This window comes from Marmota monax, unplaced genomic scaffold (genome assembly GCF_021218885.2).
Source record: "Marmota monax isolate L192 unplaced genomic scaffold, Marmota_monax_Labrador192_F-V1.1 WCK01_AAM20220418_F8-fsc00127, whole genome shotgun sequence".
NCBI lineage: Eukaryota > Metazoa > Chordata > Mammalia > Rodentia > Sciuridae > Marmota > Marmota monax.
Window position 1 is genome coordinate 1263707 of NW_026692894.1, and position 22550 is coordinate 1286256.

General features: G+C 52.9%; 2 protein-coding genes across 5 annotated transcripts; both read left to right on the forward strand.

Annotated features, from left to right (window-relative positions):
• On the forward strand, positions 1-10463 carry Treml2 (triggering receptor expressed on myeloid cells like 2). Of its 4 annotated transcripts, XM_046450782.2 has the most exons (6): positions 4-720; positions 2680-3000; positions 3675-3746; positions 6805-7234; positions 8394-8545; positions 8794-10463. In XM_046450782.2, the coding sequence occupies exons 1-6, from the start codon at positions 669-671 to the stop codon at positions 8871-8873; spliced, it is 1107 nt and encodes a 368-aa protein (XP_046306738.1). In that variant the 5' UTR covers positions 4-668; the 3' UTR covers positions 8874-10463. The 4 variants fall into 4 exon arrangements, with proteins under 4 accessions (XP_046306740.1, XP_046306741.1, XP_046306738.1 ...); XM_046450784.2 differs by lacking the exon at positions 8794-10463 and having other exon boundaries at positions 1-720; positions 8309-8530; XM_046450785.2 differs by lacking the exon at positions 8794-10463 and having other exon boundaries at positions 1-720; positions 8321-8530.
• A 2224-nt stretch (positions 10464-12687) lies between these two features.
• On the forward strand, positions 12688-19915 carry LOC124096713 (CMRF35-like molecule 7). Its single transcript, XM_046450660.2, has 6 exons — positions 12688-13377; positions 13620-13934; positions 15711-15786; positions 16739-16860; positions 18499-18560; positions 19352-19915. The coding sequence occupies exons 1-6, from the start codon at positions 13320-13322 to the stop codon at positions 19580-19582; spliced, it is 864 nt and encodes a 287-aa protein (XP_046306616.1). The 5' UTR covers positions 12688-13319; the 3' UTR covers positions 19583-19915.
• Positions 19916-22550: the final 2635 nt, after the last annotated feature.

The window sequence follows — 22550 nt, forward strand, 5'->3', positions numbered from 1 at the left end:
AAGATTGCACGTGAGCCTGAAGAGGTTATCTGCACCAGTGAACAGAAATGACATGCGGGTGGAGTCTGCGAGGAGAGGCGGGGCCACGGAACAATGAATGAATGAGCAAGTGAACGGGAGTGTGCAAGAGAGTGAGTGTAAGTGAGTGTGCAAGAGCTCCTCGTGAATGTGTGTCTAGGGTTCAGCCAGAGGTCTCTGTCCCTGCGTCCCAGCCTGGAGGATTCCGGGAAAGTCTGTACCAGAGGATCCAGAATCCGTGCAGCAGCCTCTACCTGGATCTCCTGCCTCTGATTAGGAGTCGTCCCAGGGGACGGTTTCCGGGGAAAACCCAGGGAGGGCAGCCGAGCTGTCTGATTCTATGAGCCCTCCCAGTGTTGGGGGGCCCCCAACTGGGTGGAGCAGCCACACCTGCTTGAAGTTCTGAGGAAGAGGGCGGAAACAGCCACCAGTGCTGCTCTTGCGATAGGCTCCTTGGGCCCCTGCGGTCTGCTGGTGGCAGTGGGTCCCACACTCCCTCACTTCCCTAAATGGGCAACTTCACTTTTAGAACCCAAGGTCCTTCCCTGGTAGACCCAGGTGGCACGTCCTGCGTTGGCCTGGGCCCTCACCTTGGATCCCCCAGGTGCCCTGGCCCCTTGCTGGGCCTCTGACTGCCCATCTGATGGAGCATGGCCCCCATGTTCCTGCTGCTGCTGCTATGGCTACAGGACTGCACCTCAGGTGAGAGGAATGGGGGGGTGCTGACTTGAGGGGGGGATGCTGAGCTTTTCCTGTCCCCTGGGCTCTGCTTGTCCTTGCCCAATTGTCTGAATGTTTGTGAGTTGGGGGAGGGGTAGGAGGTTGGGTTGGCTTAGTAGGTCCTTGGCAGACAGGTAAGAATGTTCCATCCTGATATCTGGCACCAGGCAGAGCTAAGCCCTCATGCGGGAGCTGGGGTGAAGCTTTGGACCCTCTCATTGGCCCCTGTGTTCCTAGGCTCCCCTGGGACCCAGAACCAGGGACCCTTGATCCCCTGGCCTTCTTTGCTTGGCCTCTGTCAGGAAGGTTGTGACTGACAGGAGCCCATTGCTTCATAAATTCTCTTTGAACTCACTCTTTCTCGGAATGCTGACGCGGCATCCGGTCCCTTGGTGCTGTCCTGAAGGGAGCCAATCCCTGAAGGCCTCGCCCAGCCATGGCTACTAACGCCTTTGAAGGGGCCTCACCCATTCCTGCCTCCCTTGCTGCCAAGGCGACCAAATTACCACTTCCTGTTCTGTTCTGGGCATGGGGAGGGTTGGCAAAGTCTGCTCTCACCTCCTGTGAGAGGAGAGGTAGTGTAGGCAAAAATGCACCACCCCTGGGCAGAAGGGTTTCTCTCCTGGGCTAGGAAGTCCCAGGCTCCCTCACTGAATAACTGAGTTGGATCATTGTGTTTCGTTTTCAAGGGTCAAAGTGTTGTTTGGAGAAAGCACTAGTTTACTCAGAGCCTCAGCTTGGCAGTTGGGTTGGAAACTGGAACAGATGTCTGGGGTTCTGGGCCCTTAACCATCATGCTCTGGGCTCCTCTGGGGAAAGCTGGAACAACCTGCATTTGAGAGCAGGAAGTGTGCATGCATTGAGCACTTACTGTGTTCAAGGCACTCCCATGGGGCATCTTTCTCACAGCAGGCTTTGAGGGGAGTGACATTATTCTCACTTGACAGATGGAGAAACAGAGATGCTAAATGAACTGCTCAGAGAGTTAAGCGGTTAAAATAGGGTTTTCACCCATGTCTCATTTTGACTCTCTGTTCTATCTTACTTCAGATAAGTGTGTGTGCATGCGTGTGTGTAAGGTTCTGGGGTGCAACTGTTAGAGGAGAAAATGCTGAACTTACACAGGCCCTCCCTGTGTCCCAAGTCCTCTCCACCATACCATGGATTATGAAGGACTCAAACCACATTTTCTCTCCAGGCACAGTATTTAAGATATTATAAACAAGCAGTGAATAATTGAAAAATTCTTGAGAGTTTATTTGCATATGTGGGCATACTTGGTCTTTAGGTTTTATGTAACTAGAATATTTAAAAATTAAATGCCACTTAGAATGAACGAAGGTCACACAGTATTTAAAAGGCGGCTGCAATGGGGGTGGGGCTGTAGCTCAGCGGTAGATCTCTTGCCTGGCATGCATGAGGCCCTGGGTTCAATGCCCACACTCTCCTCCCCACAGCCTCCACTCCAAGACTAAAATGAACCTGTTTGGGAAATGAATAGCTACTCGTCATTTTCCCCCAAAATATTGGACTTTCTTATCTACCTCAGTGGTTTGTGTTTTGAATTTCCAGACTTAAGACTTGTCATTATGCATGAGCATCTGTCTCATGGAGGTGGCATCTGGGTCTTTCCCAAAAGACTAGGAATCCCTGAAGACTAGAAAATACCGTGAAGGAGGGGCTGTGTCTGATGGAGCTCCCAACATTAGGGCTGAATTTCCTGCATTAGCCTGGGTACTCCCTGAAGGACAGGTCAGCCTCCCCCACAGACGGGGAGCCAGCTGTCGGCAGGCCTGTGCATCTCCTGCATCAGAGGGGGGAGCTCTAGGGTGGAGGAGGGGCAGCGGAGCCCCTCCTTCACCTTTGGCTGGGGCGCGGAGGTTCAAGGTGCATTCAGCTCCTCTCTCTCCAGACCTTGCTCAGCGGGTTGTGTCTCCCCAGGTCTCCCCGCTGAGAGCGTGTACAACAAAGTGCAGCACCTGGAAGGGGAGACCCTGTCTGTGCAGTGCTCCTACAAGGGCCGCAAAAACCGCGTGGAGGGCAAGGTTTGGTGCAAGGTCAGGAAGAGGAGGTGTGAGCCCGGATTTGCCCGGGTCTGGGTGAAGGGGCCGGGTTACCTGCTGCAAGACGACGTCCAGGCCAAGGTGGTCAACATCACCATGGGGGCCCTCAAGCGCCAGGACTCGGGCCGGTATTGGTGCATGCGCAACAGCTCCGGGATCCTCTACCCCATGATGGGCATCCAGCTGGAAGTGTCTCCAGGTAAGCAGGCCTTCCAGGGCACTGCGATGGCCCGCACATGCGCACATGCGCACATGCGGTGTGTGCGCATGTGTGTGAGTGTGTGTGTGTGTGTGTGTCCTCCACTAACATCCAACAGAATAGGAATCATAATCCATAAACAGATTATGGGCATTATTGTTGAGATATATATATGCGCCCTGGGTTCAATGCCCAGCACCCTCCTCCCCACAGCCCCTACCCCAAGACTAAAGTGAACTTATTTGGGAAATAAATAGCCATTCATCATTTATATATATATATATATATATATATATATATATATAGTACTGGGGATTGAACCCAGGGCCTCACACACGCTAGGCAAGTGCTCTCCCACTGAGTTACATCCCTGATACTTAAAAAAAAAAAATTGTTTTGAGATTCTCTTACTAATTTGCTGAGACTGGTCTCCAATTTATGATCCTCTTACTTTAGCTTTCTGTGTCCCTGGGATCACAGAGTGCACCATATCTGGCTAGTTCATTTTACAAGATGAAAAAAATGAGATCTAAAAAACTCTCCATGGCTCTGACCTTGCCCTGGGACACGGAATTAACAGGCAGCAGAGAGGAGATTTGAACCCAGGACTCTGCTTTGTTTTCTTCAGACCTCTGTTCAACATTTATTCACTGAGCCCCTATGATGTGTTTTAGGCACTGTTCTAGGTTCTGGGAATACAGTGGTGAGCAGAACCAGCCACAGTCCTGCCCTAGGAGGGAGGCCAGGTAACAATACCTCATCAGATAAATGATTTCAGGTAACAATAAATGTCCCTAAGAAATGTGATGAACTAGAAAGTAACTCAGAGATAGGGGATGTCCTGAGGATCAGAAGACACCTCCCTGAGCAGATGCCATCAAGCAGAACCCTGAATGATTGGGCCCCTCCAGCCTGTTGACATCTGAGTGCTTGGAAGGGCCTTCTCTGGAGAGAGAAACATGAGCAAAGTCCCTGAGGTGAGAAGGAGCGTGGCCTGTGTGGCTGGTCCATATTGAATGTGGGGCAGTTGGGTCAGGGGAGCAATGAGGGGTGGAGAGTAAATTTCATAATATTTGGCTGCTTTTATTCAGGATCTGATGCTGCAGAGTCAAGGAGCAGCCTGAATTCCATGACATGGAGTTGGGGTTTTATTCCAAGTACAGTAGGAATATATATGTGTTGTGGCTTGTTTTTAAGATGACGATGGCTGTTTATTGAGGATGGAAGGATATGAGCAGAACCAGAGAGACTGCGGTGGGTGTCTGGCTGGAAATCACAGTGGCCTGAAATGGGATGTGGGTGCTGGAGATGAGAGAAGTGGAGGGGCTCAAATCTATGTTTTTTAAACTCTCTGCCCAAGTGTACGTTTTGGAGGCAGGACAGGATTTGCTCAAGTGGAGGCGAGGAAAAGAAAATGATCAAACTGGGCATGGTGATGCACCTGTAATCCCAGTAACTCAGGAGGCTGAGGCTAGAGGATCACCAAGTTCAAAGCCAACCTCAGCATCTTAAAAAGAACCTGTCTCAAAATAAAAAATAAAGGACTGGGGATGTGCTCAGTGGTAAAGCATCCCTGCGTTCAATCATCAGTGTCCCCCCCAAAAAATAGGGAGAGAAAAATCAAGGATGACTCCAAGTTTTTCTATTTTATCAGTAGTTGGAAGATGGTGTCACCTACTGGGTAGAGTAATTCTGAAGCAGAAATTAGTAAATCTGAAAGAAGAATTAGGAGAAAACTCAAGAGCTCTATTTTGCCTGTAATCTCAGCAGCTTGAGGCAGGAGGTTCACAAGTTCAAAGGCAGCCTCAGCAAAAGCAAAGTGGTAAGCAGCTCAGTGAGACCCTGTCAATAATAATAATAATAATAATAATAATAATAATTATATATATATATATATATATATATATATATATATGAAATAGGGATGGGCATGGTGGTGCACACCTGTAATCCCAGCGGCTCCGGAAGAAGCTGAGGCAGGAGGATTGAGAGTTCAAAGCCAGCCTCAGCAAAAGCGAGGTGTTAAGCAATTCAGTGAGACCTTGTCTCTAAATAAAATACAAAATAGGGCTGGGGATGTGGTTCAGTGGTCGAGGGCCCCTGAGTTCAATCCCCAGTACCATAAATAAATAAATAATAGAAAAGCTCCATTTTATCATGCCAAGTTTAAGATACTTCCTAGAAGCCTAGGTGCAGATACAGAGCAGATAGCCGATCTGTCAGCCTGGGGTGCTAGTGGCAGGTGACAGCTGGGGTGTATACTTGAAAGTGTCTCTGTAAGGGCACTGTTTAAAGTCAAGAGGACTGAAGAAATCCACAGTGATGGAAGGTACATTGGTGGTTACTTAGGGCTGGGGAGAGGAAGGAGATTGGGGGTGACCACTTGAGATTAAAGGGCTTCTTTCTGAGATGATGGGAATGTTCTAAAGCCGACTGTGGTGATGGTCATACAACTTGAAAGACTAAAAATGATAGAAAGGGTGTATTGTATGGAATGTGAATTATATTTCAGTAAACATGTTTAAAACAAGTCAAGGTTTAAAAACAAAGGTTTAAAACAAAGCTCTCCCTTGGGAGGGTAGCACCAAGAACCGAGCTGTGAGGCCACCCCCGCCCACATTTCTAAGGTAGGAAAGGGTGAAGAGCCTCCCAAAGAGCCTGGAGAGAACAGCCAGTTGTGAAATTTACCATCCCCCCTTCCCTGGTCCCCAAACTCAGCGGCTGCATCCCCATTTCCTGTTGGGTCTGAACCAGGGAAAATGCTCTCACCTTGTCTGCTGCCTCCTCTTGGGAGGTTGGAATGGTGGGGCGCCTCCTGGAGGAAATTTGGGGTACTGCAGTAGGAATGAGAGAGGGAATTGGTGAGACTTAGCAGGCCATTGGAGAAGTAGGCTCTGCTGGCTGTCAGTCATTTTTCTGCCACCCTTTAAGACCCTCTCCAAGGTGGGTGTCCACATGCCGTCTCTCCTAAGGCACCAACGTGAGAGCTTTCAAAGGGTTCTTTGGGGGTGTCTTTACCGCTGAGCATAACTGTGGGGCACCAGGTCTTCTTCCATGCCACCCTCAGCCACGCTGCTGCTTCTGGTTCCATTTACCCAGAAAAATGGCTCAAGCTCAGCCATCTGGCCCGTGACCATGGTCCTCGGGGAGGCCTCCTTTCTGTGCACAGTGGTGGGTGCAGCAGCCTCTCTCTGATTGTCTCTGATGAGGCAGACTCAACAAGACCCACCAGATCAAGGCTTGGTGGCTTCTCCCTGTCACCTGCCATCCAAACTCCAGACTTCTTTGGGAAAACGGGGTGGTAAAGAGCTGCGTTGATGGGCGAGGGGAGCAGGATCAGTCCTGGTGTGTGTTGTTAAGCCCTCACAGAAGGTGTTGGCTGTTGGTAGCTTTCTCTGGAACTTGAGGCCCTTGATACCCCCCTGTCCTCATCTCTGGACCTTAATGGACAGTTACGGGGTAGCTGGAATTGTCTCTGTTCAACATCATGTTATAGAGATCTCTCTAACCCACAGGAATGAGGAGGGCCCGGGAAGTGACAAGAGAGGTGGGAACGGGTGGTGCTGTCCCCTGGGAACAGGTGACCTGAGTGGGGAGGCTGAAGAGATCACATAAGTCTCTCCCTTCTTTGCTATGCCTCCTTCCTGACACTGCCCTCTGAGCAAACACTCAGAATCCTAGGCCCAGGGCCAGGAGGACAGGACTTCCCTTCAGCACCTGGACAACTGTGTGGGCTGCCAAAATCTGCTCCCCACACCAAGGCCCTGGGCTAGGCCTGACATTCCTCCCTCTCTGGTCCTGCAGCCCTCACGACTCAGAGGAGCTCTCCTCTCACACGTCTGGACATCCTCAAGGGTCAGGTTCTCACGACGGGACCAGTACCCACCTCAGACCCTGACACCTCTTCCACTTCCAGCACAACCCTGTTTATACCTAGACTCCTCACCTTGGCCAGACTCTTGCCCTCCACTGCCTCAGGGACCACCGGGCCAACCTCTGTGACCAGCTACAGCTTCATCAGTACCAGAGCCATCACCACGGGACCCACGAAGACCAGGGGACCCACGAAGACCACGGGACCCACAAAGACCATGGGACCCCCACGGGTGACAGTATCTCCCAGTGATGCCAGAGCCTCTCCTGCCATCCCTACATCCATCTCCACCACATCCGGGTACCACAGCAGTCACTCGCCCACCACGGGAATATGCCACAACCAATTACCCTCATTCAGGTACCTGTTGGGTGACGTTTCCCTACATGTGACCCCAGCTTGTGGGCCCTGAACAGACCTCAGGGCAGCTGTTGTTCCATCCCCACTGGAGCTCTCTATGCTACCCACATCAGGGTGACCTTCCCCTTTTGCTCCCCAGGACCTCAGTGTGGACTGCTGCTATTATGGGAGGTGGGTGACTGGAGGGGACATAAAGGAAGGCAGTGGGGATGAGCAGCAGGACCGAGTCTCCTGAAGAGTCTGGATGACAGTAGAAGGGAAGGACACAGGAAGGGAGTAGGTATTTTTTTTTTAATCCTTGCAGATTGAACCCAGGGATGCTTTGCCACTGATCTACGTCCTCAGTCCTTTTTTAATTTTTAATTTTGAGACAGGGTCTCATTAAGTTGCTGAGGGTCTTGCTAAGTTACCTAGGCTGGCCTCAAACTTGTGATCCTCCTGCCTCAGCCTCCTGAGACACTGTGATAACAGGCATGCCTCACTGTGCCAGGCTAGAGTAAAGGGATAGAAAGTGGGAAATGGGGGATACTTTAATATGGGTCCCCCAGAAGCCGACTCTGAGATAAAGACTGACATCTTGTTTGGAACACTGGAATGTGGGTGGGAAAGAGGAACAGGGAAGGGGAGGTGCCAATTACTCTCGTGCCCACGTAAAAACTTAATATGGTGGGGGACTCTGGATCCAGTGTCACTTATGGGAAAGTTGAGGGAGCTGGAGTGTATACACCAGCTACTGTTGGTCACAAGCACCGCTGCCTGATGTGGGTGGCATAGAGAGCTCCAGTGGGGAAGGAAAGTTCTTAGGACAAATATGTTTCGCTGATGTACATGGAAATGCTGCGGGCGACGGGGTGCAGGCTGGCCTCCACCCAGAGGAGAAAGGGGACAAGAGGTGGTCTCCGTCACCGAAGAGAGTAAGAATCTTGATTCCTTCAGTCACAACTGGGAGTCTCTTAGTGTCCTGCTCCTCCCAGATTGTCAGATTTGGGGACATAGTAGAGGAGAGGCATTGAGGTGGAGAGATGCCCCCTCCTCCTGGGGACGCCCTCCCTGGAACTCTGGGTGTCTCACTAGCTTCTGCCTCAGCTGGTCCCCAGGACGGGAGGCGTCGACCACAAAGGCGAAGGCGAGTGCTTTCTTTCTGGTCCGGCCTTTCTAGCGCAGCGAGCGAGCACACAGGGGAGCTGGTCTCCCCCCGCCCTCCCCCCCCGGACTCTGACCTCACCGTGCTGGTGGCCGTGCTGACCTTCCTCCCAGCGCCCGTGATGATGGTCATGGTCTATGGCTTTTGGAAGAAGAGACACATGGGAAGTAAGTGGAGCCACCTCTGAGCCTCTCCAGGGAGTAACTGTGCCAGGGGCTGTGACCCCAAGTCCCGGGAGGGGGGCAGGGGTCCCTCATCCTGTGTCCAGTCGAGAGGACCATGAGGCACCTGGCAAGGGAGGAGGTGGCCTAGCATCACCCTAAGGGGATGGCCTTGCAGGAATGAGGCAAAGCCAGGGTTCCGGGGCTCAGGGGCTCTGGGCAGGGCCTGCACCCCATCTCTCCGTCTCTTACAGGTTACAGCCTGTGCAATGTTTCTGCTGGAGCCTGGGCAGAGCCACCAAGAAGACTAGAGCCCCTGTGGAAGCTGGCTTAGTTTGAGACCACTTAATGACGGGATGGGAATCTTCTCCCAGGGGGACACTAGGAGGCCAGATGAGGAATGGAGACCAGCGACTGTCCTGAGGGGAGGGGGGACAGCTAAAGCTGCCCTCTTTCCACCCAGGGCCACTGGGTCCTCAGCATCCTCTGTTCTCATCAAATTTCCCCATCCATGTGGGGACAAGAGTTGGGGCTCATGAGTCCTGGGGCAGCTGATGTTCCAACAGTCCCATGCTGAAGAGGAGAAGGGACAGTGACTAAGGGATGGGTCCACAAAGGGGTTGGTATTAGCAGATCCCAGAATTGTCCAAAGCTTCCCATTTGGCCATGTGTCCTGTGATGGGGCTTCTGCCTGCTGCAGCTGCTGGCCCCTGCCCCCCTAGAAGCCTGAAGAGCCCTCACCCTACCACTGCCACCTGCCGCTGGCCCCTCTTGGGAAGCTGAGAGCCCTTGGCTGAAGGCCAGCCTCTGCAGAAGCCGAACTCAGGACTCTCTCCCCAGGATCCTGCACCTGGGCTTCAGGTCTGAGTTCCCAGATGGTCCTAAGGACCCAGCAGCCTCCGTCCTCCATCCTGGGGTGCTCGAAACCCCAGCTCTGCGGAGGGTTCTCACCCACCAGACACTGGTGGAGGGGCTGTGGTTTAGAGTAAGGGGTCACCTCCTCATCCCCAAGGGGCTTCTGTCCACTGGGAAAAAAATGACTCACTTGTGACACAGTGAAGACAACTCAGAGCTACCTCGACCTGGAGAAGTGGCCCAGGAAGGCGCAGGCAGAATGGGACCCAGGAAGCCTCAGGCCAGGGGTCCACGGCCTGCAGAGCCTGCCTTCCGCTCGTGGCTCCGAGTTGGCCTCTGATGTCTAGACCCCTGTCCTGGAATCTAGCAGTGAAGGATGAGGGGTTCCATCAGCCTGCAGTGACCGGAATAGCACCAGAGATAAGTGTGACATCTGTACCCTTGGCCTTGGCTCAGGGACCTCCTGGTGAGAGCGCAAACCTCATGTCAGGAGGGTGACATAACTAGGGCCTTGGTAGGCAGCTGGAGGAGCACCACAGGATGGCTGTAAGAAGAGGGGACAATGCAGAGAGGGACACCTCTTCCATTCATCCAGCAGAGGGCAGAAGGAGGATTCAGGTTGAGCAACTGACAGAACTGGTCCCAGAACGGACGGACAGACAGATAGACAGACAGACAGACACACACACACACAAACACACACACACACACGATGACCTCAGTCTGGTCAGCAAGCAACCTGCTAAGAGCCACTGCCCTGGCGTGTGACTAGGAAGGGCTTAACTTATCTGGGGAAAATGGCTTCTGGAGACCCCACCACCACTGGTGACCCTTTGCCAGCATCACTGACAGTCCTGATGGCACCAGCTCCCAGAGAGAGAGGCCCAATGGGAAGGGCACTGGAGAAGGAGTCAGGGATGGGGACCAGTGATGCCATTGTCACTGTATGACCCTGAGCAAGTCACTAACCCTATCTGGGCCTCATTTTCCTCTCTTATGAAAGGGGACAATAATTCCTACCTCTCAAGATTGTTTTCAAAATACAACAAAATGACACCAACACTGCAAATGTGTGGATGCCGTGATGTTCCTGCCCCTCGGGTTCTTCTCTGGTTCTGTTGCTTCTCACATTTTGCATTTAAGACCTCGCGACGCCAGTTCTCTGTTTCATCCTCTCCCCAAGTCTCCTCGGTACATGGGTGTCGGGGCCTGAGACGCAGCTCCTTTGGTGAGGAGCGAAGGGACTGGGGCTGGTGAGGCAGTGACACCGAGATCAAGGCTGGGGTCCAAATCCCCATGCGTCCCCTCATCCCAGTGTGACCTTGGCCTGTCACCACCCCTTGCTGATCTTTTTGCTTATCTGGAAAAGGAGGATGGGGATGAGCTTTGAAGACCCTCCCATCACTTCCTGGGTCCAAGGCATGTGCAGGTCCATTCCGTGTCCATGACGCAGCCTGGGGGAGGCAGGGAGGTTGGGGAAGAGCAGTCAGCCCTGGCCTCGGTCAGCCCATGGCTTCAAGGAGAGGGGTGACATGGTGTGGCCTTCACTCAGGGGCGGAGGGCTGGAGTCCTTTGGGTGTGGGAGACCTGGGGATCCAGTGGTCTCAGGCCAGCCAGGCAAGCTTCACAGAAACGTGAGCCCCATGTGAGGCCTGGAGCACAGGCTGCAATCCGGAGGTAAGTGACATCTGCAGGGCCCTGGGAGTGGGGGCACCCAGGCCAGACAGGCCCTGGCAGCTGGGAGCTGTGGGCAGGTCTGCTGGAATGGGCTATGGAGGGACAGAGGGGCCTGAGGGAGGTACCAGCTGGTGGGTGCTAGACACAGGCAGAGGCCTTTAGATGTCCCCTGAGTTCAGGCAGGGCTGTGTGGGGACCACCAATCGTCCTTTCTGACCACATTGGGGGCTTCCTGAAACTGGGGGGAAACTGCATGAGCTGTTTACCCTGAGAACCTGCGTTTTAGTCAGCTTTCCCACCGCTGTGACTAAAGGACCTGAGCATGCCAACTGCAGAGAAGGAATACTTTATTTGAAGTCTTAGTCTGCAGAAGGTCGACTCCATTGATTGGGCTCCAAGTGACGCTGAACGTCATGGTGGGAGAGGGTGGCAAGGGGAAGCAGCTCACGTGGTGATCAGGAAGCAGAGAGACTCCACTCACCAGATGCAAATATATACCCACAGCCATGCGCCAATAACCACCTCCTCCAGCCACACCCCACCACTTTAGTTACCAGTTAATCCCTCCAGGAGATTAGGTCACTGATTGGGTTAAGACTCTCACAACCCAATCATGTCTCCTCTGAACCTTCTTGCGTTGTCTCACATGTGAGCTTTTGGGGGAGACCTCACCTCCAAACCATAACACGTGAGGACTCCATGGTAGGAATGTGGCGCACTGAGAAGGAACTATAGAACTAGGTCCACCTCGCCAGCTCCTATGGGCCTGAGTGGCCTCTGGGACTTTCCCCTCAAATCCCCGGCCTCTGTCTCCTTCCTGTCCTCACCCTTCTCAGGTGAGCTTGGGGGTGGGGAGCCAGCTCCACAGTGGTCAGGCAGGGACAGGCGGGGCTGGCAGGGTTCCAGACAGGCCAGGGATGCTGCTGGCCTCAGTGGGAGAGAGCAGGGCTCCTGAGACCAGTTACCCCTGCGCAGGGCTTAGCGTTGCTACGAATAAAGTAGCCCCAGCCCCCACAGGTTGCACACACTCCTTCTGTGAAGTCTGACAAACAAATGTCAGATTCGCCACTCTCCCATTGGCCCTGAATGGGGTTTTTCAACGCGGATCACACAGAGGCGCAGGTGCCTGCTCCCCCGTCAGGACTGATGGCGTGTGGCCAGGAGTGGCGAGGGCACAAGTTTCTTCTGCTGGCTTCTGCTGTAGAAAGTCACCTTGCCAAGGCTAGACCTCCCTCCCCCAGGCCAGGGCGCCCTGCCTTCCGACTGACTGGCCTGGGGTCTGGGGCCCCGACGTCCCTTTCCCAGCTTGGGCAAGTCTGGAGGGCTTCTCCTGTCCTCAGGCCTGGCGAGGCCCTGGGCCCTGGGCTTTCCCCGGGGCCTGCATGACAACCCACTCCTCCTGTCCTGTGCTGCCCCCTGTGCTTCTTTTCCCAGAGCCATCGACCCTCCCTCTGCCTCGCACAGTCTGTTCTCTGGAACCTGCGATGATTTTCGTAGCTGGTCTGATGACAGCTGTTTAAAATCGTCCTTGATTAGAGCAGTTTTTCAGCAGAGGCTTAGTGGAGTGCGGATGGCAGGCTGGGGGCTGGGGTGTGGGGATGATGTGGGGCTGAGACCCCCTGCTTTCCTCTTCTCCTTCCTCTCCCTCCTTCTGGATTTAACACCCCCACCAGCTTTGCTCTTTCCCACCTCTTCCAGGACCCTCCCCATTCCTGATTTCCAGGAAATCAGTCTCCATCTTCTTCCTCCTTTTCTCCTCTGGTCCCCACAGAGCTTCCCATTTTTCTGGAAGACCTGGACCCCAAGTCTACAACCACTGGGGACCAATGGGACTTAGGACTCTGGTCAGACCTCCAAAAAGGCCCCTAACTCTGTCACCCACCTTCAGCAGTTCCTTGACTTGGGGGAGGGAAGAGAAATGGCTCTTCTTTCACCATCGGTTCCTCCTCCCACAGCCTCGCCAGGGGGGTGGCCTACAAAGGGGAAGAGGCTGTGTCCTGGAGGAGCCTGGGCGGTCAGTCCCAGGGCTGTGGGCCTTCCAAACCCAAAGGTCGAGCCGAGGGCTGGAGGGTCCATGAAGGTCAAGGCCTCCTCCGTCCTCCCCAGATTCCCTGCTTCCCTACAAGATCTCTGCCATCTTCAGCACCTCACCTAGCCCAGGCTGAATCCCACCCAGCTCTGCCCCCTGATCTCAGGGCTTCCCTGCCCCCTCCCTTCCTCCCTCCACTGCAGTTCAAGAAGACGACCCATGGCCCAGGAGGCCACACACCTGATCCCCCTCATCCTGACGGTGCTCCTGGCCTCAGGTAAGGGACCAGGGAGGAGGGAAGGGCACGGGGGAGAGGAGAGGAGGATGGAGAGGTGAGATGCACATGAACGGGGCTCTGTGGAGGGGAGAGCGAGGAAAGGGTGCCCTGTGGCCAGAGGCTGGCTCTGGGGCACTTTCTGAGGCTAACCACAGCAACTTGCTCTCTGAGGAGGGAAACCCCACTTCCTAGCCCTGCTGTGGCAGGTGTGGGGGCTCTCTGACTTGAGGGTGTGTTCTCAGGCTCCTGGGCACAGAACACAGAGTTCCTACAAAAACCAGAGGGTGAGATGATCGTAGTGAGATGCTGGTACAAGCCCTCCCAACGCTCAAAGGTGAAGACCTGGTGTCGGAAAATGTCAGCAGATTATTGTACATTACTAGTGGGCAGGGGCAGGAAAGAGCCCCAATCCTCCATCCAGGATCAACTCAAGCTTGACTACTTCGAAGTCACTATGACTAAACTCAGGGTAAATGACTCCGGAGTCTATTATTGTGGAATCTATGAAAATACCGAGGTCTACATTCTCAGAACCATCCATCTGAAGGTGTTTAAAGGTGAGTTATCCCCCTTCTTATATATGTGGCTCTTGGCCTTCCATAATCACAAGGTGTCAGAGCTGGAGAGGACCTAGAAGTCATGTTCTCCAACCTTCTCCTACCTAATATCTGGGGCATAAGAAGAAAAGCCCCTTGCTCAAGGTCACCTCTGATTCTTACTCTTCTCTCCTGAGTCCTGTGCAGGGTATGACATTTGGGCTTCCCTTGCGTGAAATGTGCTGGCTGAGAAATACGGTGAAAAATCACATGACACAGCAATAATTTTGAAAAATGAGGGTGGGGCAGCTCTGCGACCTTAAGGGTCCTGCTTCCACACTGGGAAGAGAGAGTAAGAACCCACGTTTTCTTTGTTTATACAAGGGGGCTTCAAAAGGCTTTCAATGTAATCTTCTTTTGCCAAATAAGGTAGTAGGTGGGCTGTCCAAGCCCAGGGTAACGCCCAAATCCCTGAGCTCCAGGGCTGTCCCATTGGTAGAGCTGGGATCATTCCCAAGGGGAGACCTAACTCCCCATGGCTCAGTACTGAGTAAAAGACCACTCAAGTAGCGTCACGGGGTGCGTCCCACAGTCACCTGGTGGTCGAGGGCTGAACTGGCACTAGAAACTGGAGTCTCCTGGTTTCCAATCGATTCTTCCTTCACGTGTTTCTCTTAACATTTTTGCTGCCACCAACAGGATGCTGCCATCTATTTGGAAGGAACTTAGAGCATCCCCAAGCTTGAGCACAGCCGAGGAGCAGTCCTTTCTTGGACATCCCCACCCCTGATCCTAACCCCAGTGTTCTCTCGAGGGGCTGTGGGGTCCGCTGCACAGAAAGACCACAGGGCAGTTCTGGGAGTGGGGTGGGTCCTGGAGAAATGTGAACAGACAGGAGGCAGCTAAAGAGCCAGGCAGGCGGGAGACTCAAGGGCTGAGACCTGGAGGGGTTGCACCTAAGGATCCTCACCCTGGACCTGCCCCTAACCACTGAGAGCCTTAGGGTTTAGAATGGCGATTTAGGGGTGATCACTAATTCTGAGGCCCCTGGGTATTCTTTCTAAGAACTGCAGAGTTGCAACGCCCTGCCTTTATCTGTGACATCAGAGCTCAAACTGCACCTTCTTAGCCCCCTCTCCCCGTGGAGCTGAGTCTGCCCAGCCATTTGGTCTAACAGGTGCCTGAAGGTCATTCTTGGCCATTTGCTGTCCAAGTTTAGCTCAGTGCTCATTCCACGTACATCATGGGGGGAAGCTAGGCTGTGGAAGGGGATCCCAAAACCTGAAGTCCCAACTGTATGCTGGAGGACCCCACGCCCAGAGAGAAAGACAGACATGTTCATAAAGGGCTAGAACAGACATGTGCATAAAGGGTGGTAGGTGCCTCAGTAGAAGCATGTTGGGTAGAGGCCCAGTGAAGGGAGGGGTCGGACAAGCCCAGGGTGCAGCCTCTCACTCTGGAAGGACTCTGAGGTGGTACCCCCCAGCCTTGATGGATGATGAGCAGGAATTTATTTAGTGGAGACCCCAGGGTGCTTAGGAGGAGGCTTTAGGGGTTGGAAGTGTAAGACATGCTCAAAAATAGCAAAAACAGAGATGCCCACAACATAACCGATATACAAGTGACACTAAAGCCGCTCACGCTGTGGCACTTCCCGATGAGGGAAATCGAGCAGCACATCCCCTCCTGGTCCAAGGCCATGTGTGGGCTCCTCCCATCCAGGGCTAGGATCTGGGAGTGGGAGACCTGGAGTGCAGGGGAGCAGATGGGCACTCCACATATTGTTATCTCTTACAGCTTCAACCCCTCCCACCACCAGGAGCATCAGAATGACAACAGCCATGGCCTTTGCCACCAGCCCTGTCATTGGAAGGTACTGCTGAGCCCCTCCCCCAATCTCTTAGCCCTGTTTCCTCCCACCCTTGGTGGACTGTGCTGGGTGCCCCCAACTACTGAGGGCGGGGATTCCAGGGATGTAGCCCGATGCCAGGCAAGACCATGGCTGTGGCTTCTGCCTCTGTCCCTCTTTCAGCCTTCTCTATCTTCAGAAAGAGCAGGGAGCCATCCCAGAGCTGCAGGGGGTCTGGGGAAAGGCATGGTCTGTAGTCATTGATTGTTTTCTGCTGCCACCCCAGAAAGTGGGTCTCTGTCCCCTGCCCTCTACCCACCCTCCCTGCAGATTGTGAACCTGGGCTCTTGTAAACCATCCCAGGTCAAGAGATTAACCCAGAAATCAGGTGCCTGTCAGTGGAGCTGAGAGATGTCCCTGGAACTACTCCCTCGCCCCCCTCTGACCCTGACGCCCAGTCACTTTCCCTAGGAGCCTGCTCCAGCGTAAGGATGCCTACCTCTGTGTCCTTCCTCTGACTTAGGACAGGACCTAGGGAAATGCTTTATTAGCAGGCAGAGCTGTTGTCAGATGACCCTAGTGTACCCTGAGAGCCGCCTGCACCTCGCAGAGAAGGGCTGGGGTGAAGCAGTAGGGACAAAGGTCAGTTCAGGAGGCTAAGAGGGGTGAGTGCAGACCTTCCAATGGCGGCCCGGAAGGAAAGTTAAGCTGCAAAAGTCAGAAAAGGAAAAGGAAAAAAAATCTCATGACATCAGCAGCATTCTTACTTTGCAGAGGTGAGACCGTGAGACTTGCTAGGCAGAGCCCCTGCCAGTGTGGCTGCCATTGTGACTGTCTCCTGCTCAGCCCAGCAGCAGGGACAGAAGGGAAGCCCAGGAGGGCCTGGAGGGACCACAGGCATGGGGAGGGATGGTTTTCTGGCAGGAGGTGAAGCTGGACTCCAGCTCCCCTCACCTGGCCGGTCCTTGTTCCCAAGCCCTTCAGGCAACCGGAAGTGGATATTCATCTCCTCTGGCGTGGTGGTGGCCGTCCTGCTGCTGGGGTTCATTGTCCTCATGGTCCTATATCTCAGGAAAGCCCGAGGAAGAGACAGGAAAGGTGAGCCCCTGTCCTTGGCTCTGGGTGGACTAATGACTGCTCAGCCATTTACAGGCAGTCCCCTCACGGTGGGGACAAGGCTTATCATGCTCATTTTACCAACAAGGAAACTGAGAAGAGGTGATGTGTCCAAGTGGCTCTCCTTCCCTTTGCCAGATGGCAGGTCCCCTGGTCCTGAGGGTTAACCAGTCCTCCTTAGAAGCTCAAGGTCAGTTCACCTGAAGCCAATTCAACTCCATGCCCATTTACCTGAATCTAGGTGTGCTAGTACTATCCATTTGGGATCGCATACTTTTACCATCTTTATGTTTAAGGACTTTTTAACAAGTCTATGTAATGAACTTTTCCGGGTAATGACATTTAAAAAATATTGTTGCTATCATTTTTATATTTCATCTTCCTCATGGTAGGGGATGAAATGGGGAGATAGAGGCCAAAAGACACCAAGTAGCAAATATCCAAGATGAATAAGTCAAAAGACCTAATGTACAACATGAGGGCTGTGCTAATAATGGCATATTCTGTGCGGGATTTCTGCAAAACCAGGAGATTACAGCTGCTCTTGCCACAGGGAGGATTATGGGTAATGAGGAGAGGATGTGTTAATTTCTTCTACTGTGGTAACCATTTCACTGTGGTTATATATTTTGTAACATCATGTTGTACACCTTAAATATACCCAATGATTTTTTTTTTCTTCCATGTGCTGGAGAGGGAACCCATGACCTCAGGCATGCTAAACACATGCTCTACCACTGAGCTACACCCTCAGCCCCACAATAAAATTTAAAAATACATAAATGAAAGGGGAACAAAGGGGATTTTTTTTTTGCCCTCCTAAAAGCACTTCTAGGACTTTAATCTTCAAAGTTCAAAGTTTCTATCATCAGTTGCATGTGAAGTCTGCCGCACTTTGATGACTTCTACCACTTTTCTTGATTCTTTTTTGTTGATTGCTTTCTTTAGAACATAAAACTATGTGCTTGTTAATTGTGTGCCCTGGAGATGGTTCTGTTGACAACAAGATTAAAATGTATGCATGGGTCAGAAGTATATTGGAGCTCGTGGATATGAATTTTTCAAGTACAAATCCTCAGGGGAAGAGAGGATTATAAAATTTTAGATGTATATTTTTCAAATGGTATAAAATCAGTTTAGTGGGTCACAACAGCATTTTTATAAAGCAGAATAGAAAAGCAAAACGTCAAAATGCTTTGCACAATTTCTCACTGAACTTTGAAAAGTGAGTGCCCAGGTGTGAGAGTGTGAGTTTGTGGGGTAAATGGTATTTCTCATTGGGGTTCCTGGTTCAAAAAATTTGAAAGACATTACTGCAAATATCTGCATCAGCAAATAGATCCTACCTAAATTTGATGTTTAAATTTGGAATTCTCTGTGCACTGATAATGAAGTTTACCTAGCTTAGGCCAGTTAGACACGGGCAGCTGGGTTGTTTTGCTCCGTAGTGTCCCTGGATACTATTCTGTGCCAGGCACTTGAGGCCTCCTCAGGCAGGAACAAGCTCTGGCCTCTCCCCATCAGAGTCCCTTCCACCACCCAGCCAGGGCCTGGTCTCTCTGCCTTATTCCACGGGAGCTGGGTAGAGGTCCTTCCCCTAAGTTTGAGTCTTCTTCACAGGTGAGAAGGAATCCCACCACATCTATGAGGACATTTCAGATCACAAGGAAGTGAAGGCCCCTGTGAGTAGGACAGCCCTCCCCTGGGACGGGGACTGACAGCCTTCCCACATACCTTAACTTCCCAGCCTGCGCTTTCTCACAGTTTCTGTTCACCCCAGACCTTGACATACTCATGGCTGCTTGGGCCGTCACCGCCTTGAGACCCATCTACTCACTTCCTTTCCCCAAACTCCTCAATTCAGGTTCCTTGGAGAGAGTTGGCTGACCTGGCTCTTGACCTTCACCCCAGGCCTTCACAGGAGGCAGCTTCTCCTAAGAGGTCGGGTCAGAGCCTGCCTAGGGATTGGCTGCCTGGGTTCAATTGCGTGGGGCCAACACGGGAAGCAGCATGGCTCCTCAGGGCTGAGGACTGGGCAGCTTCTCTTGGGTAGGCCTGTCCTGTCTAAATACCTAAGATTCTTGGAGTCACAGAAACATAGGATGGGAAGGACCTCAAGTCCTCGGGTTCAGCCCTTGTGTAATGCTGGGATCACAGTACAAATAACACCCCATCCAGTGTTCTAGCCCTCTCCCCAGGGACTTTGCCTCCGTGGCTCTGGAGTGGAGCCTGGTTCTGCATTTTTAACAAGTTCCCGGTGATGCTGATGAGGCTGCTTCACAGACCACACTGTGTAGCCTTCTTCCTCATGCGCGGTGACCATGAAAGCCATTCACGGCCAAAGGCTCTGCAGGATCCATGCCTTGTCCTACATCTTATCTGTGTCCTCCACTCAGTTCCTGGCACTCTGAGGGCCCCTGACCACTGCAGCTGTGATCTGTACAGTGGGACGTCTATCTTTTTTGATTTCCAGGGCTTCCATCAGCAGATCCTCTCTGATGAGGACACTGGGGCCATCTGCTATGCGTCACTCATCCATCTAAACCACTTTGGCACTGAGGACTCCATCTACAGTAACACTCTCCCAAACTCCAACCTGAAGCCCGTGCCCGACCCCCTTCAGACTGTGGAATATGCCAGCATTACCGGAAAAAGACTGCCACCCTCCCCGCCAGCCGCCCTCAGTGGGGAGCCTGGGAATTGAAGCAGAATTCACCAGGCAGTGACCACTGGCTAAAATGCTCCCTAGGTACAAAGCTACTCTACCAGCAATGGGGGGACTTGATGTGGCAGAGATGACCACAAGCCGTCAGGGGCCACGCCCTTTGGAGGCAGAGTGCTGCCATAGACAAGCTGTGGGCATAAGAGAGGGGTTTCTGGGTCCCTCCCCGGTACCACCCCCCAGGGGCTAGGAAGAGTGCTACAGCAGAGTCCAACTAGGCAGGGGCCTGGGGCCCTCTGAGTAACCCATTTTTTTTCTTTCTTTTCTTTCCTTCTTTCTTTTTAAAAAAATATTTCTAGTTGTGGATGGACACAATATCTTTATTTTGTTTCTGCAGTTTTTCACGTGGTGCTAGGGATCAAACCCAGTGCCTCACGCGTGCTAGGCAAGTGCTCTATCATTGAGCCACAACCCCAGCCCATCTGAGTAACCCATTTCTTGCCTCCCTGTGTGACCATCACTTCCTCTTGACCAGGGGCCACAAAATCCTGCCAGATTGTGCAAGTTCCCCTGTTGGTGCTTCTAGGCCAGCGCTGGGGAGTGCTGCCCACCCCAGCTCCCTCCTCTCCTGCCTGGTCTCCTGATTCTACCTCCATTCCCACCCTTGGGATTCTTAGATTCTGCCAGGAAGAACAGTGGGATGTGGGCAGTGCCCACTACTCTTGAGCCCTTGCCCTTGCCAGGTAGTGTGGGTGGGGGAGCTTCTTCCCTGTGGCCATTCACACAACTCTATCCGAATTGATTCGGGCTCCTCTGCCCTCCGTGGAAGGTGTTATACCCGCATCTTAGTCACACCCAGCAGGCTGCGCAGGGCCCTGCTGGAGACAGGGTCTCTTTTTCTTTATGTGCCCTCAAAGAGTGACTCTGAATGCTGAGTCCGGGGGGAGGGGGGGATCCAGGTTAGGTGGCATCAGGATAGTGTTCTGCTGTCTCTGGGGAAGCTCCTTGGGAACTGCAGGCTTGTCACTTCTCCAGGGTCACTGGACCTGTGTTCCCCAACTTGGGTCTCTTGCCTGCAAGTGGGGATGTAAACCCCACTTTTCAGGCTCCAATAAAGAGTCCCGTGGACTCAGCTTGGCCTTCAGTCTCTCCATGAAGGGAGCTCGCCTGTTCCTGCTCAGGCAGTTGGTTTGTGAAGGTTTTTGTGGAACAGGACATGGCCTGCCCTCAGTCACGAGGAGACCTCGGCCTTGCCCACAGGGTGGGACTAAGGCCAGGCTGCACCATGGCCAGAAAGGGAGTGAGTGGTTGGGCAAGAGAAGGACAGGAGGTTTGGTGTCTGGGGGGCTGGGCTTCCAGGATGAGGTCTTCCTCTGGGAGGAAGGTGAGCAAGCTCCTGTCATCTCTGACTGTGACATCTGTGTTGCCATCATCTGCAGTGTCGATGGCAGGATACCAGTGTTGATATGGTCTGTCCTTGGCCTGGGTCACCGTGGGACACAGACTGCAGATCTGTGGGGCCAGGCCCTCAGGTTGTGGGAGGTGGGAATAGGGAGGGAGTTGGGGTCTCTGAGTGTCATCCTGCCTCCTGGGGTCTCTGCCCTGCTCCACTTGCCCAATCCTCCTCCTGCAATCCAGATCTGACTGCTAGAGGGAGGCGATGGGTGCACTCTGACTCTACCTGTCCCAGCCTTGCTCTGAGGAGGTCATTGGGATTGACCACCAGCCACACTTGACCTTTGGTCCTTCATGACCCCCAGCAGCACTTCTGCTTTTGGTCTATATTTTCGCCTATGTACCCACTGGGGAAGCCCATCTTCACCATGTGCTCCCCAACTTGGGTCTCTTGCCTGCAAGACTGGCTGCCACCCCAGGAGTTATCCTGGGATTAAGTTTCCTCTCAAACTGTCAAAACTGAAGAATTAGCTTGGACTGGAGGTCCTCGAGCTGACTGACCTGTATTCATTAGAGAAATATTTATGGGTTCCACAGACAGCCAGGCACTTGGCTCGGGGTTGAGGATACAGAAGTTAATTTCAATAGGCCAACATGGAGAGAGAGCACGTAATGCCAGATTCCTCCATGTGGATTAACGGCTCCAAGATCCCAATTAGAGAACTACTTTTTCCCATTTTGCAGATGGAAAAATTGAGGCACAGAGAAGCTAAGTAACTCCCTCAAATTACACAGCTAGTAAATGGTAGATCCTAGACTCTGAAGTTTTAACAACTTCATTTCTGGGTCCCTGTTTACTGAGAGAGTGTGTGTGTGTGTGTGTGTGTGTGTGTGTGTGTGTGTGAAAAACTAGTGACAATACAAACAGGCACAGATACAGCTGGAGGAATGCTGCAGGGGTTGGGGAAGGGTGGTGGAAGATGAGCTTTTGTGATATAAGCCTCCAGAGGCAGGAGGGGATCACAGGGGTGCAGCAGACCTGTGGGGCCAGGCACTCAGGTTGAGGGAGGTGGGCTGGAAAGTTCAAGGGGAGAGATTCCCAGTTCACAATTAGACCCCAGGACTTGGGTGGTCCTTTCCATCCCCAGGGAGGAGGCTGGCCCTGTGACCACCAAAGGCCTGGGAGTCCCTTTCCAGAGCTGTGCATAGCCTTTCCCTTTTCTCAGTACTGGGTCTCCATGGCAACCAAGCCACCCCTAAACCCCAGGCCCCAAGGTCGAGGTAGGAGGGGATTGCTCATCCTTGACCTGGAGCCCCAGGAGGTGTGAGGTCATTGTCATGTCCAAGCCACCCACCCCAGGAGCAGCGTCCCTGAGGGTCTGTCAGCAGCTGCACAGCCGCTGCTTCCTTTGCCTCTCCTCCTCTTCAGACACTTGGTGCCACATGGGAGGACTCATTCCTCAGCTCGTCCATTTTATTTTTCAGCGGTGGCTTCAAGCCATCGCGTCTTGAGATGGTCTGTTATGCAGCAACAGGAAACCAAAACACACAGCCGAGGCAGATCTGGAGAAGAACGAGGGGAGGAGGCAGGCCGTACTCACCAGAGACCAAGATG

What these genes read in the sequence shown, in the direction of transcription:
- Treml2 (XM_046450782.2), top strand. Translation starts at nt 669, where the DNA reads ATGGCCCCCATGTTCCTGCTGCTGCTGCTATGGCTACAGGACTGCACC. An exon ending in TGCCCTAGGAGGGAGGCCAG is followed by an intron (nt 3,747 to 6,804) that starts GTAACAATACCT and finishes CTGGTCCTGCAG; the next exon opens with CCCTCACGACTCAGAGGAGC. An exon ending in AACCAATTACCCTCATTCAG is followed by an intron (nt 7,235 to 8,393) that starts GTACCTGTTGGG and finishes CGGCCTTTCTAG; the next exon opens with CGCAGCGAGCGAGCACACAG.
- LOC124096713 (XM_046450660.2), top strand. Translation starts at nt 13,320, where the DNA reads ATGGCCCAGGAGGCCACACACCTGATCCCCCTCATCCTGACGGTGCTC. An exon ending in ACCAGCCCTGTCATTGGAAG is followed by an intron (nt 15,787 to 16,738) that starts GTACTGCTGAGC and finishes CTTGTTCCCAAG; the next exon opens with CCCTTCAGGCAACCGGAAGT. An exon ending in CCGAGGAAGAGACAGGAAAG is followed by an intron (nt 16,861 to 18,498) that starts GTGAGCCCCTGT and finishes TCTTCTTCACAG; the next exon opens with GTGAGAAGGAATCCCACCAC.